The 20,891-nt window shown below is 54.5% G+C and overlaps 1 protein-coding gene across 1 annotated transcript in view; it reads left to right on the forward strand.

Annotated features, from left to right (window-relative positions):
* Positions 1–20,891, forward strand: part of LOC147098167 (uncharacterized) — a 109,980-nt gene that overhangs the window by 60,667 nt on the left and 28,422 nt on the right. The window contains exons 7-10 of the mRNA XM_085971367.1: positions 60–172; positions 1,331–1,389; positions 8,046–8,135; positions 9,877–9,920. Of these exons, the coding sequence (XP_085827493.1) occupies positions 60–172; positions 1,331–1,389; positions 8,046–8,135; positions 9,877–9,920 (306 nt within the window). The remainder of the gene's footprint in view (positions 1–59; positions 173–1,330; positions 1,390–8,045; positions 8,136–9,876; positions 9,921–20,891) is intronic.

The following is a 20,891-nucleotide window of genomic DNA, read 5'->3' on the forward strand; positions in this document are numbered from 1 at the left end:
TAAATTATTGACGCTGGGATTCGTGTGCATCTTTCTGACCCTGGTTTTTGTGACCGCAGAAAATTCTTAGCGGCATTTGTACTGACTGGAGAGACTCAGGAGCGGGAGCGAGTGCTGAATCACTTCTCCAACCGTTTCCAACAGTGTAATACGGATATCATTCACAGCGGAGGTATGCAAGGATAGGCGGGCGATCCCCACTTTAAAGCAAAGAGTTCCTTCTGTGCAAGTTGATACAAGTTATTTTCCTTATGGCATTTTCTACCCAACCACAAATAGAAATGACATATCTGTCCGACAAGTGCCCCTTCTATTAATATTTTCAATATGCTGCCAGCCATCAGTAGGAAATCATGCTCAAGCTAATTTAAGAACAGCAGACAAATGTCTCCAGCCCCCTTTTTAAACCTTAGCTACTTGAATTGTACAAAATCAGACACACTGGGGGCAAAATTTGCACCTTGTTGCAACGGGGCACAGAGGCCCAATTTAGGGGGCCGACCTCTCATGTCGGAAACACATCTGACGCTATATTGGTTTGGCTGTAGAGACGTTTCTGGCATCAAACTAGAATATGCCAACTAGGGGCCTATTGCCAGTTTTCAGACCCCTTTCTCAATTTGGTCAACAGTTAGGTGGAGCTTGCCCCGCGTGAGCTCCGACTAGTTTTTGCAGCGGCCTAGACAGCGGTCCTTAAAGGGACTACTGGAGGCCGCCGATGGCGAGGTAATTTTTTGACTTTAAACTATTTTAAAACTTGCCTAAATGTGGAGCCAGTCGGAGCAGGATTGCGTCTCCTGCCTCCACAGCAATACTGCGGGCCGCTGCCAGCCCCTTCCCCATCGTTGCCCGCAACCCCCCGAACTGGCCCGACATTCACCCTCGCTTCGCCGACGAGCTGTCTGGGGATGCGCTATAGGAGTCTGTAGATCGCCAGTCTTATTAACTTGAGGCCCGAGACCCAATATCGATCGGGCATCGGGCTTACCTGTTCCAGTGCAGGGATTGTTCCCAACACCTAGTTCTCACTGGCCCTAATGGTGCAAACCAATTTCCACCCCCAACCGGTCCCCCAGCAGGAAAAGGTCAGTGTTCAAACATATTGTCCCATCCAATTCCCTGTCAGTAAAAGCTTTATTTCACTCCATATACATTCCAGAGGTGAAAAGACAGTGCCAGCAAATTAAACAATTCATTGACCAGTTGGCCAATTGGTTGGTTTGGCTTCCAACTGTAAAACATTTAAACCTGGAACTGAAAAGAATAATGATGTTATAAAACAATAAAAGAGCCCGTCTGATCTTGTCTCTCTGTCCCTCATCCTTTGCAGATGCCGTTCACACCATGACCTGCGCACTCATGCTTTTAAACACAGATCTCCATGGCCAGGTACGTTTTATGGTTTACAGTTGTACACGAGGGTGAATTACACAAGGGATATGTAAAGATGGTGGTAGTGTAGCTGGCTATTCTTTTGACAGCAAGTACAAAATACCAGCTGCCATGGCAGTACACAGAATGGGACTGTGTGATAAAGTCCACAAACGTGGTACAAAAATCAGATTTTTAATTTTTCCAATTGAAAGAGTAGCTCCATAGACAGTCTCACCCAACCAAATCCTCAGGTCCTTGCGGGGAGTGCTGAAATAGTTCCTCTTTTCCCGAGGTGCCTTATGGTTATAACCGTACTGAGGATCTGATTGGTCCTACATACTGCTTGTGGGCAATGGCACCCAAAGTTATGTCATCAGAACATTTTAAAAGGTGGGTGCTGGTACTCGCCCACTCCCTTGGAATGTAAAATCTGGCCATGGCATTTAGTGGCACAACTTGATTAAACAATCAGCCATCTTAAGCAAGTCATTTTATGCACAGTTAATTTCTTTCTGGTGCAATGAAATACAATCCATTCATGGATGAAGCAGCTCCTTGTTAAAGTAAATGGAATTATTGGTAACAAAAATAGATTATAATACACTTTACACACATGGGGGGGGGGGGAGAAATTCGGTATCGCCCCGTTTGGGGCGCAATTATCGGCCGGGCGCAAACTTTAGTGCCTGGCACTAATTATCGCCTCCGACTGTAAACTTGGCTTCTATCGCCCCTGGAGGTGATTGGAGCGCTAAATCAGGCACTACACACCTGTCTTAAGGTGCTAATGCCGAGGAGCGAGGCGCTACCTCAGAGCGCTGGCAAAGCTCATGTGATGTCAGTCAGCAATGGAACACAGTCACACTGGCGCCGGCCAGTTCTTAAAGGGGAGGGTCGATCTTGCTCTCCATCCACACCCTGCCCAGGGAAAGGGCTCAGAGTGCAGCCCCCATAGTCTCTTCTAAATCGATACAAGGAAGGTCAAATCAAAATGAACCTGCAAAGTGCTGCTCAGTACCCAAAACTCCTTCACACAGCGTTGACTCTCTCCAGAAGTCTCTCTCTCTCTCAGAATGCGTGGTGCAAAAATGTCGCTGACAAAAAAAGGCAGGAAGCGGTCGCCTTTAAATAGCGCTCCCCCAGTCCCTTCCTGACTGCAAAACGCTCCCCTCAACCTGTCGTTGCTAGCGGCAGGCGGTAAGGCAGGGGGCGCCACTCAATATCTGGTCCGGGGCGCTACCGGGGCGTTGCACGCTCGACTGACGTCACGATCTGTGGGCGCAGGAGATTGTGGCGGTAGTGTTTAGCACCGTCGCAAAATGTCTGGTCAATTTTGCGAGCGGCGCAAACATCGCCACACCCGGGCGCTAGTTGCTTTGTGCCCCATTAGCGCCCTCTTAGGGTACTAACGGGAGGCGCAAAGCAACCGAATTTTCCCTCCATGGTGTAAGAGCTGACAACCCACCACATGTGGTACTAAATATCTGAGTGTCAGTTAAGGAACATGTACAAATAGACACTGGGTAAAACTTGCTATTGTATGGCCGACATTGGAGTGACTACCCATCAAGCTTTTGAATTGAACATTGGTTCTTTGGGAAAGAAATCAGACAGCAGGCACCCGGTTTCCAACTGTTGAACTTAGAGCAAAAAGCCTATGCGTATGTACGAGTGAATCTGTTTTGTGTTCGCAATTGTGTGAGTAAACCGTTCTGTGCATGCCACATTGGATTTGTTCTCACATGTGCGTACAGCCTTTTTCAGAAGAGCCTTTTCTTCGTTGGGTTTCTGAACTGGCTAAAAGGCAGCAGCCCTAGCTGATGCATTCACTCCTGCGTATAGTGACAACTGGTTAGATTGTGTGCACATCAAAGCCAAAGAGCTGATATTAGGGAGCAGGGCAAGTTGTGCTGAAGATGGAAGACAAGATAATAATCCGCCTAACCTTTGTGACAGCTATGCGTATACTGCCTGTACAGCGTATGTTTCCTTTAAGGTTGTATCACGCAAGCCTCTAGGGAGTAAAATTCATCCTGTTGATAATTTCCACTTTTGTTCTCTTGACAGTGAGTCAAGCTATTCAGAGCACAATCTGACCTCCCCTGACTTTTCAACAGAAGTCACTGCTTAGTAATCAGCAACTGGTAACCTGCTCTATTTTGCTCCTCTCTATCCCAGCGTCTGTGAGGCCAATTGCAGCCTTTCTACTGCTATCTCAGCACAGAATGGGATTGACATAGTGCTTAATACTCAATTAGATCATATTTGTTGTGCTTGATAATTATAGAGAGTAGGGGGGAAAAATTCGGTTGTTTGCGCCACCCGTTAGCACCTAAAGAGGCCGACAAGTGGGGCGCTAACCAACTAGCGCCTGGGTGCAGCGAACCCTGCGCCTCTCCCCATATTGAGTGGACATTTAGTGCCGGCGCTAAACTGTAGTGCCCGCTCACCGGCGCACGCAGATCATGACGTCATTTCAGTGTGCAACGCCTTTGGGGCGCCCCGGACTGGAAATTCAGTGGCGCCCCCCTCCGTTCTAATAAGGACAGCTTCCCTGGAACGTTTCCCAGTCGCTGTCGAGCTGGGGGGGGCGTTCTTTAAAGGGGACTGTTGTGGTATAAAAGCGGCAGCCATTTTTGGACCACAACTTCTTAGAGAGATACAGAGAGTTGCTCAGCTGCACACAGAGAGCCCTTTCTACACTGAGCCAGCGCTGGCAGAGAAACTTCAGCCTTCTGACCATCACCTTGCTGCTGGTGAGCATCTCAAACGGGATAACTTTCTGTGCGCACTTAATATGGGGGCTGCATTGGATGGGAACGTCCTGCTGCTGAATCATCTTGACAGGGCACAGAGACGCAGGGATAGAGGGGCAGGCATGGCCAGACGGAGGAGGGCCAACAGACGTCGCCACACGAGACCTTACGCTGCCAGGGTTTTCCGACAGCAATTATCATATATGAACATGTCGGAGGAGCAGTGTTTCCGAAGGCTGCGCTTTAGTAGGGAGGTGGTGACTGAGCTGTGCCACCTGCTTCAGCCAGATCTGCAGCCTCAGCTAAGGTGCAGGACATCTCTGTCGGTGGCTGTGAAGATCACTGTTGCCCTTAACTTCTATGCAAGCGGCTCCTTTCAGGCCGCAACTGGGGACATAGCCAACATCTCGCAGTTTGCAGTGCATTGCTGCATCCATCAAGTGACTGATGCCCTCTTTAGACGGAGGCGGCAGTACATCTCCTTCCCAATGACCCCGGACAAGCAGCGGGAGCGCGCAGAGGGCTTCGCAAGAATAGCGGACTTCCCCATGGTGCAGGGCGCCATTGACTGCACGCATGTGGCTTTGCGGGCGCCTGTAGAGAATGCGGAGGAGTTCCGCAACCGCAAGGGGTTCCATTCCTTGAATATACAGCTGGTCTGTGACCACCAACAGCTGGTCCTCGCTGTGAATGCCCAGTTTCCAGGCAGCAGCCACGACACCTTCATCCTGCACCAGACTTCTGTGGCAGACCTTTTCGAGGCCCCGGCTCACCCAGGAGGCTGGCTTCTCGGGGACAAGGGCTATCCTCTGTGCCCGTGGCTGATGACCCCGCTCCGTTCGCCCAGCACCCCTGCTGAAGAATGCTACAATGCGAGCCATCAAGCGACCAGGAACATTATTGAGCACACAATCGGCGTGCTGAAGCAATGGTTCCGCTGTCTGGACCATTCCGGAGGAGCCCTTCAGTACTCACCTGAGCGAGTCTCCCACTTCGTGGTTGTGTGTTGCATGCTGCATAACCTCGCAATCCTGAGGACCCAGCCAATGCCACCAGACATTGAAGCACCAGCAGAGGAGGAGGAGGAGGAGGAGGAGGAGGAGGAGGACCAAGACGGGAGGGAGGCACAAACTGGAAGGGCCGTCCGTCAGAGGCTTATCAGAAGTCGCTTCTAGGCCCCTCTCAGGGAATGCTTGCTGCCATTCCAAGAACAGGAATGGAACCGTTCTGATACCCCAAAGCCTGTGAAGGGCAAAATGTATGTAAAGAGCAGACATGGCCATTGTAAATAAAGAAAGTTGTTTATTTTACAAAATGTGCTTCCTTCCCGCATGACAAAGCAATGGCAACAAAAAGCAAAACAAACAGACTGTCACATGAGTGTTTCGCACACCCGGGAGACTGTCCAAAACATAACTAACATTCAGACCAGCATCCTCGGCCTTGAATTCTACAAATAACAGGTATCAGCAGCACCTTTTACTTTTTCCCCCCTCGATGGTGATCTGCTTCGCTTGCGAGATTGGCCCCTTCCCTCCCTGCAGCTCCTCCGTAATGGGACCCCAGTGGCTGCAGCAAGGCTGGGGGAGGCCTGCTGACTGTCCTAAAGCGCAGATGCCCCTGAGGGACGAGCTCTGGGCCTGGAGGGCCCGGCTGCTGACTGCTCCAACTCTGCATGGGTGGAAGCAGTCTGTCCTACAGGTGGTGGCAGCTGCAGTGGAGACGTGCCAGTGGTGGCATCAGGAATGCTGTCATCCTGAGAGTGGACAGCAGCTCCCTGGTCGGCCGACACACTGGCACTCTGATGGGGCAGCACCGCAGCATGTGCAGCAATCGGCTGGTCCATAGATTGCTGGCCTGCTGTGGTGCTGCAAGGGCCCCGGGTAATCCTGCCCGATCCAGCGAGGGTGGCAGCAGTCAGTGCTTGCGTGGCCTCAATCTGCGTCTGCATGAGACCAGCGAGTGACTGCGTGGCAGCACTCAGCACTTGCGTGGCAGGTGCCAGTGCTTCGGTGAAGCCCTGGACAATCCTTTCCAGCGCTGTCCCAAAGTCCTGCGCACTCCTTGCCAGTGCTGTCCCGAAGTCCTGCGTACTCCTTGCCTGTGTTGCGCCGAAGTCTTGGACACTCCTTGCCAGTGTCTCGATGGATTCAGGCATCCTTGCCACTGCAGCCATGAGCTCAGTGTGCCTCAGCCCAGCCTGGGTGCTCATTTCTGCGAGGGCACGCACCTCTTCTGCGTTCTGTGCAGCAGCACTCGCGGCCCGACTCGCCCTCCGGGGAGATGGCCCCCGAGCTTCCCTACCCCCCTTGCGTTGCTGCAGGCCACTGGTTCCTGGAGCTGGATCCTACTCAGAGCATTCCCCCCCGCTCCCCTCCAGGGAAGTAGTCTCCCCAGTCTGCAGATGGGCTGGCTCGCCTGAGGGTGGTACGGATGGGCCGGCTTCCTCCTGCTCGTCGCCTCCCGAGTCAGTCGCAGTGGCAGCTTGAGGGCCCGGCTCCCGAGCTGGTAATGCAGCATCTGAAAGCAGGGAGGTTGAAGAGTGGCTTTAGCGAAAGGACAGGGTGGCAGCAAGGGATGCATGAGTGCTGCAATGCTCTGACTTGGGTCCAGAGTGAAAAAGCATGCTGGTGGGGGGAACAAGTGGAAGGAGAGAGTTCAAAAAGGTGAGGACCTTACCATTGCTGTGCACAATGGGGTCGGCAGCTCCAGAGGCGACGGGACCACTCATTCGGCTTGCAACGATCTGGTGGACTCGCTCCTCCAGGTCTGTAAGGGTTTGCAGGTGAGGCGGGCCTCCTCCGGTACGAAGCTGCTGCCTGCAGTTCCTCGCCAGCTTGGCCTGCAACAGAAAGGACGGGGTGTGATGAAACATGCTGCCCTGAGCTGACATCACATGCCTCCCATGGTAGAATAGCCCTTACATTATGCACTGAGCTGAATGTGCGTGTGTGTTTCCAGAAAGGGCCATGGGTGCTGGATGACAGCTGGCCATTGGGGCTTTGCGCACCCTCTGGCCATAAAGTCAGGTGCAGATGGAGGGATGAAGATAAATCTGAAAAAGGCACTCACCCTAACGACCAGAGTGAGGTCGTTGAACTTCTTCCTGCATTGCACAGGAGTCCTGGGCACCATGCTGCTGGAGATGACTCTTTGGGAAACCTCCCTCCAAGCTCTGCGGTATTCGGTCTAATCAGGCCTCCTGCCATTCTCCGGGTACAGCACAGATCGCCAGCGCTCCACTGCGCCAACCAGAGCATCTAATGCCCCCCCGCTGAAGCGCTGCGCTCTCTCCCTGACCCTCTCCATGTCCTTGAAGTTTTGGCCGCCACAGGTAGGTCACCGTCGATTTTGAGGCCTACAAGGCGCAGAGTGTGGCTGCAGATGAGAATCGATCCGCCCCTTTAAGAGCTGACCGGCGCCAGCGTGTCTAGGTCAAATCGATTATTGACAGCACCTGCGCTGCGCCCGCCCGCGGAGAAATTGCGTTGCGCCGCCAGGTTAGCGCCTTAAGACTACCGTGCAGCGCCTGATTTAGCGCCGCAATCACCTTCAGGGGCGCTGCAACCCAATATCGTTCGAGGTGGTGAGAACCTGCGCCTGGCGCTAAACTTTGCGCACCGCCAATACTAACGCCCCAAACGGGGCGATACCGAATTTTTCCCCCCTAGGAACGTAGATCATCAATAAAGCGTGTAACCATAACCCACTCATGTATATTCCAGGATAGCTTTACTTGAAATGACTGCTCTCATTACATCAGGACTCCAAAAATCAGCACATGACTTCACTCTTACCTCTGTTTTGCGGTTAATCCTGAGCCCGGGAGAGAGAAAATTAAAATGTCTCTTGGATGTCTTTCCTTATTGTTGTACTTCCTGACTGTTTTCTATTGCTGTCTTCCTGCTGCTTCAGAATCTCGGAAAAAGTATGTCGAGCCAGGACTTCATTATGAACTTGGAAGGCATGAATGACGGGAAGGATTTTCCAAAAGACTTGCTGAAGGTAACAATTGAGATTGTGTCTTTCTTCCGCTCCCCTCCTCACTGGATGATCTTGACTCTTACCGGGATAAGGTTTCAGGAATGCCAGTTACCTTCTGGTACCAAGTGGTCCTTCGTCATTTGTGAACTCAAGACAGCAAGTTTTTGCAGTGTATTCAACCCTGTGGGCATCACAGGCTAAGCCTGATCCCTTCCTTATCCAACATGAGTATTTTCCAGCAGGGGTAAGTGGATAGTGATCAGGAGCCTAGGCTGAATTTCCCTTTCCCCACCCAGAGACACGAAGGTGAACTGAAGCACATCTCAGTGCCCCGGCAGAGATCGGTTGATTCAGCACAGACTGAGGATGGAGTATGGGGCTTTCAGTAACAGTGACTTCTAGGTTAATCTAGGCCGTGAGGTCACTCCTCCATTGAAGCCATGAACAAAGCAGTGTCATACAAGTGCTTACGGATTTGTGTTATATTATTGCAAACAGTCATTTCTAGGCTTCTATGGATTTTCTACTTCAGTAAAATAAATAGAAAGGTGCCCTGTGTGTTGACTTCTCAATGCACATGCAGAAATAATTTTAAAAACTTGCTGCTTCCACTGCAATACTGTGTGTAAAACAATAATGTGCTGTAACTTAAACTTCCCAAAGAGCTAGAACATTTCTACATCTGTTAATGTGCAGTTGTTTGGCACCACTGAGACAAGTACCTCACAAAAATGGATTTTCAATCTACTTTTAAAAAAATATATTTTTCCCAGAAGCACACAGAATATAAATAGTATGGGCTAAAAATTTGGTGGCGCCGCATTTGGGGCACCAAGCTCGCCTGGGCGCCAGAATTTACGCTCCGCCCTCCCGATATTCAGTGGGAGCGCCCCAAGAGGGACTCGGGGCGCTGCTCGAGGCACCCCGCGTCCCGCTTGGGGCGCTCAAACTGAATATCACCGCGCTACGTGCCACAGCGCCACATGCTGTGGCATGGCGCGCTGCTGTACTGCAGGCCTTCCTCCCCTTCTTAAGGTGGAGGGGCCTGCACCAGCGCGATCACCGATCGCGAGTGCCAGCAAAAGAGCCCGACACCGAGGAGAAGTGCCGGGCTTTTGGGACACAGCCGGCACTGCCCGGGGGGTGGATCAGGAGGCCGGGGAGGGCGGCGCGAGGAGGTGCTGGCAGGCGGCCACCGGAAAAAATGGCCGCCCCGCACCTCCACCTTAATTTGCGCCACTACCGCCACAGGTAGGCCCTGTGAACCGGTCGCGATTTGTGACCGGCGTTACAGAGGCGGGCGCGACCAAATATCGCGATCGGGGCGGGAGCGGGGCGCTGCGCACACCAATGACGTCATCGGTGGCGGCGCAGCGCTACAAGCTAACGCCGCCATTCGCACCCTGCTAAATATCGCGGGAGGCGTGGCCAGTGGCGCTAAAGCCACTGAGTGCCCTCTTTGGGCGCTAACTGGTGGCGCAGCCCACTGAATTTCTAGGCCTATACCTCTTATACCCGCTCCTCAGAAGTATCCTGCTCCTGTAGTGAGTAACATTACTATTACCAATATGCAGAATTATACCTCAGATTCACAGTATTAAAGTATCATTCTGTTAATTCGGTGTAAGCAGGATATACAATAACTGCACTAATACATAAACCAGTGTCAAATTCTAAAATGATAGATTTGTTCTGAACTGTCTGGTCATCAGCTGTTTCTGTTGAACACCTTTCAAAGACTTTCTCTGTTTCTGATTTCTAGGCTCTGTACCACGCAATAAAAAGCGAGAAGCTGGAATGGGCCGTGTAAGTAGCTAAAAAATACTCTCCGAAACTGGGGTTACCTCTTTCATAATAAAAATTATCTTATACAATTATATTCATGCAGAAAGTCTATAGAGGGACATCAGGTATATCCAGGGCCCAGTGAGGGACATCAGGTATATCCAGAGCCCAGTGAGGGACATCAGGTATATCCAGGGCCCTGTGAGGGACTTCAGGTATATCCAGGGCCCAGTGAGGGACATCGGGTATATCCAGGGCCCAGTGAGGGACATCAGGTATATCCAGGGCCCAGTGAGGGACATCGGGTATATCCAGGGCCCAGTGAGGGACATCAGGTATATCCAGGGCCCAGTGAGGGACATCGGGTATATCCAGGGCCCAGTGAGGGACATCAGGTATATCCAGGGCGCAGTGAGGGACATCGGGTATATCCAGGGCCCAGTGAGGGACATCAGGTATATCCAGGGCCCAGTGAGGGACATCAGGTATATCCAGGGCCCAGTGAGGGACATCAGGTATATCCAGGGCCCAGTGAGGGACATCAGTTATATCCAGGGCCCAGTGAGGGACTTCAGGTATATCCAGGGCCCAGTGAGGGACATCAGGTATATCCAGGGCGCAGTGAGGGACATCAGGTATATCCAAAGCCCAGTGAGGGACATCAGGTATATCCAGGGCCCAGTGAGGGACATCAGGTATATCCAGGGCCCAGTGAGGGACAGCAGGTATATCCAGGGCCCAGTGAGGGACAGCAGGTATATCCAGGGCCCAGTGAGGGACATCAGGTATATCCAGGGCCCAGTGAGGGACATCAGGTATATCCAGGGCCCAGTGAGGGACATCAGGTATATCCAGGGCCTAGCGAGGGACATCAGGTATATCCAGGGCCCAGCGAGGGACATCAGGTATATCCAGGGCCCAGTGAGCGACATCAGGTATATCCAGGGCCCAGTGAGGGACAGCAGGTATATCCAGGGCCCAGTGAGGGACAGAGGGACAGCAGGTATATCCAGGGCCCAGTGAGGGACATCAGGTATATCCAGGGCCCAGTGACGGACATCAGGTATATCCAGGGCCCAGTGAGGGACATTAGGTATATCCAGGGCCCAGTGAGGGACATCAGGTATATCCAGGGCCCAGTGAGGGACATCGGGTATATCCAGGGCCCAGTGAGGGACATCGGGTATATCCAGGGCCCAGTGAGGGATATCAGGTATATCCAGAGCTCAGTGAGGGGCTTCAGGTATATCCAGGGCCCAGTGAGGGACATCAGGTATATCCAGGGCCCAGTGAGGGACATCAGGTATATCCAGGGCCCAGTGAGGGACATCAGGTATATCCAGGGCCCAGTGAGGGACATCAGGTATATCCAGGGCCCAGTGAGGTACATCGGTTATATCCAGGGCCCAGTGAGGGACATCGGGTATATCCAAGGCCCAGTGAGGGACATCGGGTATATCCAGGGCCCAGTGAGGGACATCGGGTATATCCAGGGCCCAGTGAGGGACATCAGGTTTATCCAGGGCCCAGTGAAGGACATCAGGTATATCCAGGGCCCAGTGAGGGACATCAGGTATATCCAGGGCCCAGTGAGGGACATCAGGTATATCCAGGGCCCAGTGAGGGACATCAGGTATATCCAGGGCCCAGTGAGGGACATCAGGTATATCCAGGGCCCAGTGAGGGACGTGAGGTATATCCAGGGCCCAGTGAGGGACATCAGGTATATCCAGGGCGCAGTGAGGGACATCAGTTATATCCAGGGCCCAGTGAGGGACATCAGGTATATCCAGGGCCCAGTGAGCGACATCAGGTATATCCAAAGCCCAGTGAGGGACATCAGGTATATCCAGGGCCCAGTGAGGGACATCAGGTATATCCAGGGCCCAGTGAGGGACAGCAGGTATATCCAAGGCCCAGTGAGGAACAGCAGGTATATCCAGGGCCCAGTGAGGGACATCAGGTATATCCAGGGCCCAGTGAGGGACATCAGGTATATCCAGGGCCCAGTGAGGGACATCAGGTATATCCAGGGCCCAGTGAGGGACAACAGGTATATCCAGGGCCTAGCGAGGGACATCAGGTATATCCAGGGCCCAGTGAGGGACATCGGGTATATCCAGGGCCCAGTGAGGGACATCAGGTATATCCAGGGCCCAGTGAGGGACATCAGGTATATCCAGGGCCCAGTGAGGGACATCGGGTATATCCAGGGCCCAGCGAGGGACATCGGGTATATCCAGGGCCCAGTGAGGGACTTCAGGTATATCCAGGGCCCAGTGAGGGACAGCAGGTATATCCAGGGCCCAGTGAGGGACATCAGGTATATCCAGGGCCCAGTGAGGGACATCAGGTATATCCAGAGCCCAGTGAGGGACATCGGGTATATCCAGGGCCCAGTGAGGGACATCGGGTATATCCAGGGCCCAGTGAGGGACATCAGGTATATCCAGGGCCCAGTGAGGGACATCAGGTATATCCAGAGCCCAGTGAGGGACTTCAGGTATATCCAGGGCCCAGTGAGGGACATCAGGTATATCCAGGGCCCAGTGAGGGACATCAGGTATATCCAGGGCCCAGTGAGGGACATCAGGTATATCCAGGGCCCAGTGAGGGATATCAGGTATATGCAGAGCCCAGTGAGGGACATCGGGTATATTCAGGGCCCAGTGAGTGACGGCAGGTATATCCAGGGCCCAGTGAGGGACATCGGGTATATCCAGGGCCCAGTGAGGGACATCAGGTATATCCAGGGCCCAGTGAGCGACATCAGATATATCCAGGGCCCAGTGAGGGACATCAGGTATATCCAGGGCCCAGTGAGGGACATCAGGTATATGCAGAGCCCAGTGAGGGACATCGGGTATATTCAGGGCCCAGTTAGTGACAGCAGGTATATCCAGGGCCCAGTGAGGGACATCGGGTATATCTAGGGCCCAGTGAGGGACATCAGGTATATCCAGGGCCCAGTGAGGGGCATCAGGTATAGCCAGGGCCCAGTGAGGGACATCAGGTATATCCAGGGCCCAGTGAGGGACATCGGGTATATCCAGGGCCCAGTGAGGGACATCGGGTATATCCAGGGCCCAGTGAGGGACATCGGGTATATCCAGGGCCCAGTGAGGGACATTGGGTATATCCAGGGCCCAGTGAGGGACATCGGGTATATCCAGGGCTCAGTGAGGGACATCAGGTTTATCCAGGGACCAGTGAGGGACATCAGGTATATCCAGGGCACAGTGAGGGACATCAGGTATATCCAGGGCCCAGTGAGGGACATCAGGTATATCCAGGGCCCAGTGAGGGCATCAGTTATATCCAGGGCCCAGTGAGGGACATCAGGTATATCCAGGGCCCAGTGAGGGACAGGAGGTATATCCAGGGCCCAGTGAGGGACAGCAGGTATATCCAGGGCCCAGTGAGGGACATCAGGTATATCCAGGGCCCAGTGAGTGACATCAGGTATATCCAGGGTCCAGTGAGGGACATCAGGTATATCCAGGGCCCAGTGAAGGACATCAGGAATATCCAGGGCCCAGTGAGGGACATCAGGTATATCCAGGGCCAGTGAGGGACATCAGGTATATCCAGGGCCCAGTGAGGGACATCAGGTATATCCAGGGCCCAGTGAGGGACAGGAGGTATATCCAGGGCCCAGTGAGTGACAGCAGGTATATCCAGGGCCCAGTGAGGGACATCAGGTATATCCAGGGCCCAGTGAGGGACATCAGGTATATCCAGGGTCCAGTGAGGGACATCAGGTATATCCAGGGCCCAGTGAAGAACATCAGGTATATCCAGGGCCCAGTGAGGGACATCAGGTATATCCAGGGCCCAGTGAGGGACATTAGGTATATCCAGGGCCCAGTGAGGGACATCGGGTATATCCAGGGCCCAGTGAGGGACATCAGGTATATCCAGGGCCCAGTGAGTGACATCAGGTTTTTCCAGGGCCCAGTGAGGGACAGCAGGTATATCCAGGGCCCAGTGAGGGACATCGGGTATATCCAGGGCCCAGCGAGGGACATCGGGTATATCCAGGGCCCAGTGAGGGACTTCAGGTATATCCAGGGCCCAGTGAGGGACAGCAGGTATATCCAGGGCCCAGTGAGGGACATCAGGTATATCCAGGGCCCAGTGAGGGACATCAGGTATATCCAGAGCCCAGTGAGGGACATCGGGTATATCCAGGGCCCAGTGAGGGACATCGGGTATATCCAGGGCCCAGTGAGGGACATCAGGTATATCCAGGGCCCAGTGAGGGACATCAGGTATATCCAGAGCCCAGTGAGGGACTTCAGGTATATCCAGGGCCCAGTGAGGGACATCAGGTATATCCAGGGCCCAGTGAGGGACATCAGGTATATCCAGGGCCCAGTGAGGGACATCAGGTATATCCAGGGCCCAGTGAGGGATATCAGGTATATGCAGAGCCCAGTGAGGGACATCGGGTATATTCAGGGCCCAGTGAGTGACAGCAGGTATATCCAGGGCCCAGTGAGGGACATCGGGTATATCCAGGGCCCAGTGAGGGACATCAGGTATATCCAGGGCCCAGTGAGCGACATCAGATATATCCAGGGCCCAGTGAGGGACATCAGGTATATCCAGGGCCCAGTGAGGGACATCAGGTATATGCAGAGCCCAGTGAGGGACATCGGGTATATTCAGGGCCCAGTTAGTGACAGCAGGTATATCCAGGGCCCAGTGAGGGACATCGGTTATATCTAGGGCCCAGTGAGGGACATCAGGTATATCCAGGGCCCAGTGAGGGGCATCAGGTATAGCCAGGGCCCAGTGAGGGACATCAGGTATATCCAGGGCCCAGTGAGGGACATCGGGTATATCCAGGGCCCAGTGAGGGACATCGGGTATATCCAGGGCCCAGTGAGGGACATCGGGTATATCCAGGGCCCAGTGAGGGACATTGGGTATATCCAGGGCCCAGTGAGGGACATCGGGTATATCCAGGGCTCAGTGAGGGACATCAGGTTTATCCAGGGACCAGTGAGGGACATCAGGTATATCCAGGGCACAGTGAGGGACATCAGGTATATCCAGGGCCCAGTGAGGGACATCAGGTATATCCAGGGCCCAGTGAGGGCATCAGTTATATCCAGGGCCCAGTGAGGGACATCAGGTATATCCAGGGCCCAGTGAGGGACAGGAGGTATATCCAGGGCCCAGTGAGGGACAGCAGGTATATCCAGGGCCCAGTGAGGGACATCAGGTATATCCAGGGCCCAGTGAGGGACATCAGGTATATCCAGGGTCCAGTGAGGGACATCAGGTATATCCAGGGCCCAGTGAAGGACATCAGGAATATCCAGGGCCCAGTGAGGGACATCAGGTATATCCAGGGCCCAGTGAGGGACATCAGGTATATCCAGGGCCCAGTGAGGGACATTAGGTATATCCAGGGCCCAGTGAGGGACATCGGGTATATCCAGGGCCCAGTGAGGGACATCAGGTATATCCAGGGCCCAGTGAGGGACATCAGGTTTTTCCAGGGCCCAGTGAGGGACAGCAGGTATATCCAGGGCCCAGTGAGGGACAGCAGGTATATCCAGGGCCCATTGAGGGACATCAGGTATATCCAGGGCCCAGTGAGGGGCATCAGGTATATCCAGGGCCCAGTGAGGGACATCAGGTATATCCAGGGCCCAGTGAGAGACATCGGGTGTATCCAGGGCCCAGTGAGGGACAGCAGGTATATCCAGTGCCCAGTGAGGGACATCAGGTATATCCAGGGCCCAGTGAGGGACAGCAGGTATATCCAGGGCCCAGTGAGGGACAGCAGGTATATCCAGGGCCCAGTGAGGGACAGCAGGTATATCCAGGGCCCAGTGAGGGACATCAGGTATATCCAGGGCCCAGTGAGGGACAGCAGGTATATCCAGGGCCCAGTGAGGGACAGCAGGTATATCCAGGGCCCAGTGAGGGACAGCAGGTATATCCAGGGCCCAGTGAGGGACAGCAGGTATATCCAGGGCCCAGTGAGGGACAGCAGGTATATCCAGGGCCTAGCGAGGGACATCAGGTATATCCAGGGCCCAGTGAGGGACAGCAGGTATACCCAGGGCCCAGTGAGGGACATCAGGTATGTCCAGGGCCCAGTGAGGGACATCAGGTATATCCAGGGCCCAGTGAGGGACATCGGGTATATCCAGGGCCCAGTGAGGGACATCAGGTATATCCAGGGCCCAGTGAGGGACATCAGGTATATCCAGGGCCCAGTGAGGGACATCGGGTATATCCAGGGCCCAGCGAGGGACATCGGGTATATCCAGGGCCCAGTGAGGGACATCAGGTATATCCAGGGCCCAGTGAGGGACATCAGGTATATTCAGGGCCCAGTGAGGGACATCAGGTATATCCAGAGCCCAGTGAGGGACATCGGGTATATCCAGGGCCCAGTGAGGGACATCGGGTATATCCAGGGCCCAGTGAGGGACATCAGGTATATCCAGGGCCCAGTGAGGGACATCAGGTATATGCAGAGCCCAGTGAGGGACTTCAGGTATATCCAGGGCCCAGTGAGGGACATCAGGTATATCCAGGGCCCAGTGAGGGACATCAGGTATATCCAGGGCCCAGTGAGGGACATCAGGTATATCCAGGGCCCAGTGAGGGATATCAGGTATATGCAGAGCCCAGTGAGGGACATCGGGTATATTCAGGGCCCAGTGAGTGACAGCAGGTATATCCAGGGCCCAGTGAGGGACATCGGGTATATCCAGGGCCCAGTGAGGGACATTAGGTATATCCAGGGCCCAGTGAGGGACATCGGGTATATCCAGGGCCCAGTGAGGGACATCAGGTATATCCAGGGCCCAGTGAGGGACATCAGGTTTTTCCAGGGCCCAGTGAGGGACAGCAGGTATATCCAGGGCCCAGTGAGGGACAGCAGGTATATCCAGGGCCCATTGAGGGACATCAGGTATATCCAGGGCCCAGTGAGGGGCATCAGGTATATCCAGGGCCCAGTGAGGGACATCAGGTATATCCAGGGCCCAGTGAGGGACATCGGGTGTATCCAGGGCCCAGTGAGGGACAGCAGGTATATCCTGTGCCCAGTGAGGGACATCAGGTATATCCAGGGCCCAGTGAGGGACAGCAGGTATATCCAGGGCCCAGTGAGGGACAGCAGGTATATCCAGGGCCCAGTGAGGGACAGCAGGTATATCCAGGGCCCAGTGAGGGACATCAGGTATATCCAGGGCCCAGTGAGGGACAGCAGGTATATCCAGGGCCCAGTGAGGGACAGCAGGTATATCCAGGGCCCAGTGAGGGACAGCAGGTATATCCAGGGCCCAGTGAGGGACAGCAGGTATATCCAGGGCCCAGTGAGGGACAGCAGGTATATCCAGGGCCTAGCGAGGGACATCAGGTATATCCAGGGCCCAGTGAGGGACAGCAGGTATATCCAGGGCCCAGTGAGGGACATCAGGTATGTCCAGGGCCCAGTGAGGGACATCAGGTATATCCAGGGCCCAGTGAGGGACATCGGGTATATCCAGGGCCCAGTGAGGGACATCAGGTATATCCAGGGCCCAGTGAGGGACATCAGGTATATCCAGGGCCCAGTGAGGGACATCGGGTATATCCAGGGCCCAGCGAGGGACATCGGGTATATCCAGGGCCCAGTGAGGGACATCAGGTATATCCAGGGCCCAGTGAGGGACAGCAGGTATATCCAGGGCCCAGTGAGGGACATCAGGTATATCCAGGGCCCAGTGAGGGACAGAGGGACAGCGGGTATATGCAGGGCCCAGTGAGGGACATCAGGTATATTCAGGGCCCAGTGAGGGACATCAGGTATATCCAGAGCCCAGTGAGGGACATCGGGTATATCCAGGGCCCAGTGAGGGACATCGGGTATATCCAGGGCCCAGTGAGGGACATCAGGTATATCCAGGGCCCAGTGAGGGACATCAGGTATATCCAGAGCCCAGTGAGGGACTTCAGGTATATCCAGGGCCCAGTGAGGGACATCAGGTATATCCAGGGCCCAGTGAGGGACATCAGGTATATCCAGGGCCCAGTGAGGGACATCAGGTATATCCAGGGCCCAGTGAGGGATATCAGGTATATGCAGAGCCCAGTGAGGGACATCGGGTATATTCAGGGCCCAGTGAGTGACAGCAGGTATATCCAGGGCCCAGTGAGGGACATCGGGTATATCCAGGGCCCAGTGAGGGACATCAGGTATATCCAGGGCCCAGTGAGCGACATCAGATATATCCAGGGCCCAGTGAGGGACATCAGGTATATCCAGGGCCCAGTGAGGGACATCAGGTATATGCAGAGCCCAGTGAGGGACATCGGGTATATTCAGGGCCCAGTTAGTGACAGCAGGTATATCCAGGGCCCAGTGAGGGACATCGGGTATATCTAGGGCCCAGTGAGGGACATCAGGTATATCCAGGGCCCAGTGAGGGGCATCAGGTATAGCCAGGGCCCAGTGAGGGACATCAGGTATATCCAGGGCCCAGTGAGGGACATCGGGTATATCCAGGGCCCAGTGAGGGACATCGGGTATATCCAGGGCCCAGTGAGGGACATCGGGTATATCCAGGGCCCAGTGAGGGACATCGGGTATATCCAGGGCTCAGTGAGGGACATCAGGTTTATCCAGGGACCAGTGAGGGACATCAGGTATATCCAGGGCACAGTGAGGGACATCAGGTATATCCAGGGCCCTGTGAGGGACATCAGGTATATCCAGGGCCCAGTGAGGGCATCAGTTATATCCAGGGCCCAGTGAGGGACATCAGGTATATCCAGGGCCCAGTGAGGGACAGGAGGTATATCCAGGGCCCAGTGAGGGACAGCAGGTATATCCAGGGCCCAGTGAGGGACATCAGGTATATCCAGGGCCCAGTGAGGGACATCAGGTATATCCAGGGTCCAGTGAGGGACATCAGGTATATCCAGGGCCCAGTGAAGGACATCAGGTATATCCAGGGCCCAGTGAGGGACATCAGGTATATCCAGGGCCCAGTGAGGGACATCAGGTATATCCAGGGCCCAGTGAGGGACATTAGGTATATCCAGGGCCCAGTGAGGGACATCGGGTATATCCAGGGCCCAGTGAGGGACATCAGGTATATCCAGGGCCCAGTGAGGGACATCAGGTTTTTCCAGGGCCCAGTGAGGGACAGCAGGTATATCCAGGGCCCAGTGAGGGACAGCAGGTATATCCAGGGCCCATTGAGGGACATCAGGTATATCCAGGGCCCAGTGAGGGACATCAGGTATATCCAGGGCCCAGTGAGGGACATCAGGTGTATCCAGGGCCCAGTGAGGGACAGCAGGTATATCCAGTGCCCAGTGAGGGACATCAGGTATATCCAGGGCCCAGTGAGGGACAGCAGGTATATCCAGGGCCCAGTGAGGGACAGCAGGTATATCCAGGGCCCAGTGAGGGACATCGGGTATATCCAGGGCCCAGTGAGGGACATTGGGTATATCCAGGGCCCAGTGAGGGACATCGGGTATATCCAGGGCTCAGTGAGGGACATCAGGTTTATCCAGGGACCAGTGAGGGACATCAGGTATATCCAGGGCCCAGTGAAGGACATCAGGTATATCCAGGGCCCAGTGAGGGACATCAGGTATATCCAGTGCCCAGTGAGGGACATCAGGTATATCCAAGGCCCAGTGAGGGACAGCAGGTATATCCAGGGCCCAGTGAGGGACAGCAGGTATATCCAGGGCCCAGTGAGGGACATCGGGTATATCCAGGGCCCAGTGAGGGACATTGGGTATATCCAGGGCCCAGTGAGGGACATCGGGTATATCCAGGGCTCAGTGAGGGACATCAGGTTTATCCAGGGACCAGTGAGGGACATCAGGTATATCCAGGGCCCAGTGAAGGACATCAGGTATATCCAGGGCCCAGTGAGGGACATCAGGTATATCCAGGGCCCAGTGAGGGACATCAGGTATATCCAGGGCCCAGTGAGGGACATTAGGTATATCCAGGGCCCAGTGAGGGACATCGGGTATATCCAGGGCCCAGTGAGGGACATCAGGTATATCCAGGGCCCAGTGAGGGACATCAGGTTTTTCCAGGGCCCAGTGAGGGACAGCAGGTATATCCAGGGCCCAGTGAGGGACAGCAGGTATATCCAGGGCCCATTGAGGGACATCAGGTATATCCAGGGCCCAGTGAGGGGCATCAGGTATATCCAGGGCCCAGTGAGGGACATCAGGTATATCCAGGGCCCAGTGAGAGACATCGGGTGTATCCAGGGCCCAGTGAGGGACAGCAGGTATATCCAGTGCCCAGTGAGGGACATCAGGTATATCCAGGGCCCAGTGAGGGACAGCAGGTATATCCAGGGCCCAGTGAGGGACAGCAGGTATATCCAGGGCCCAGTGAGGGACAGCAGGTATATCCAGGGCCCAGTGAGGGACATCAGGTATATCCAGGGCCCAGTGAGGGACAGCAGGTATATCCAGGGCCCAGTGAGGGACAGCAGGTATATCCAGGGCCCAGTGAGGGACAGCAGGTATATCCAGGGCCCAGTGAGGGACAGCAGGTATATCCAGGGCCCAGTGAGGGACAGCAGGTATATCCAGGGCCTAGCGAGGGACATCAGGTATATCCAGGGCCCAGTGAGGGACAGCAGGTATATCCAGGGCCCAGTGAGGGACATCAGGTATGTCCAGGGCCCAGTGAGGGACATCAGGTATATCCAGGGCCCAGTGAGGGACATCGGGTATATCCAGGGCCCAGTGAGGTACATCAGGTATATCCAGGGCCCAGTGAGGGACATCAGGTATATCCAGGGCCCAGTGAGGGACATCGGGTATATCCAGGGCCCAGCGAGGGACATCGGGTATATCCAGGGCCCAGTGAGGGACATCAGGTATATCCAGGGCCCAGTGAGGGACAGAGGGACAGCGGGCATATGCAGGGCCCAGTGAGGGACAGCAGGTATATCCAGGGCCCAGTGAGGGACATCAGGTATATCCAGGGCCCAG

This window comes from Somniosus microcephalus, chromosome 30 (assembly GCF_052327205.1).
Source record: "Somniosus microcephalus isolate GS21.2 chromosome 30, FLI_Smic_1.0, whole genome shotgun sequence".
In the NCBI taxonomy this organism is placed as follows: domain Eukaryota; kingdom Metazoa; phylum Chordata; class Chondrichthyes; order Squaliformes; family Somniosidae; genus Somniosus; species Somniosus microcephalus.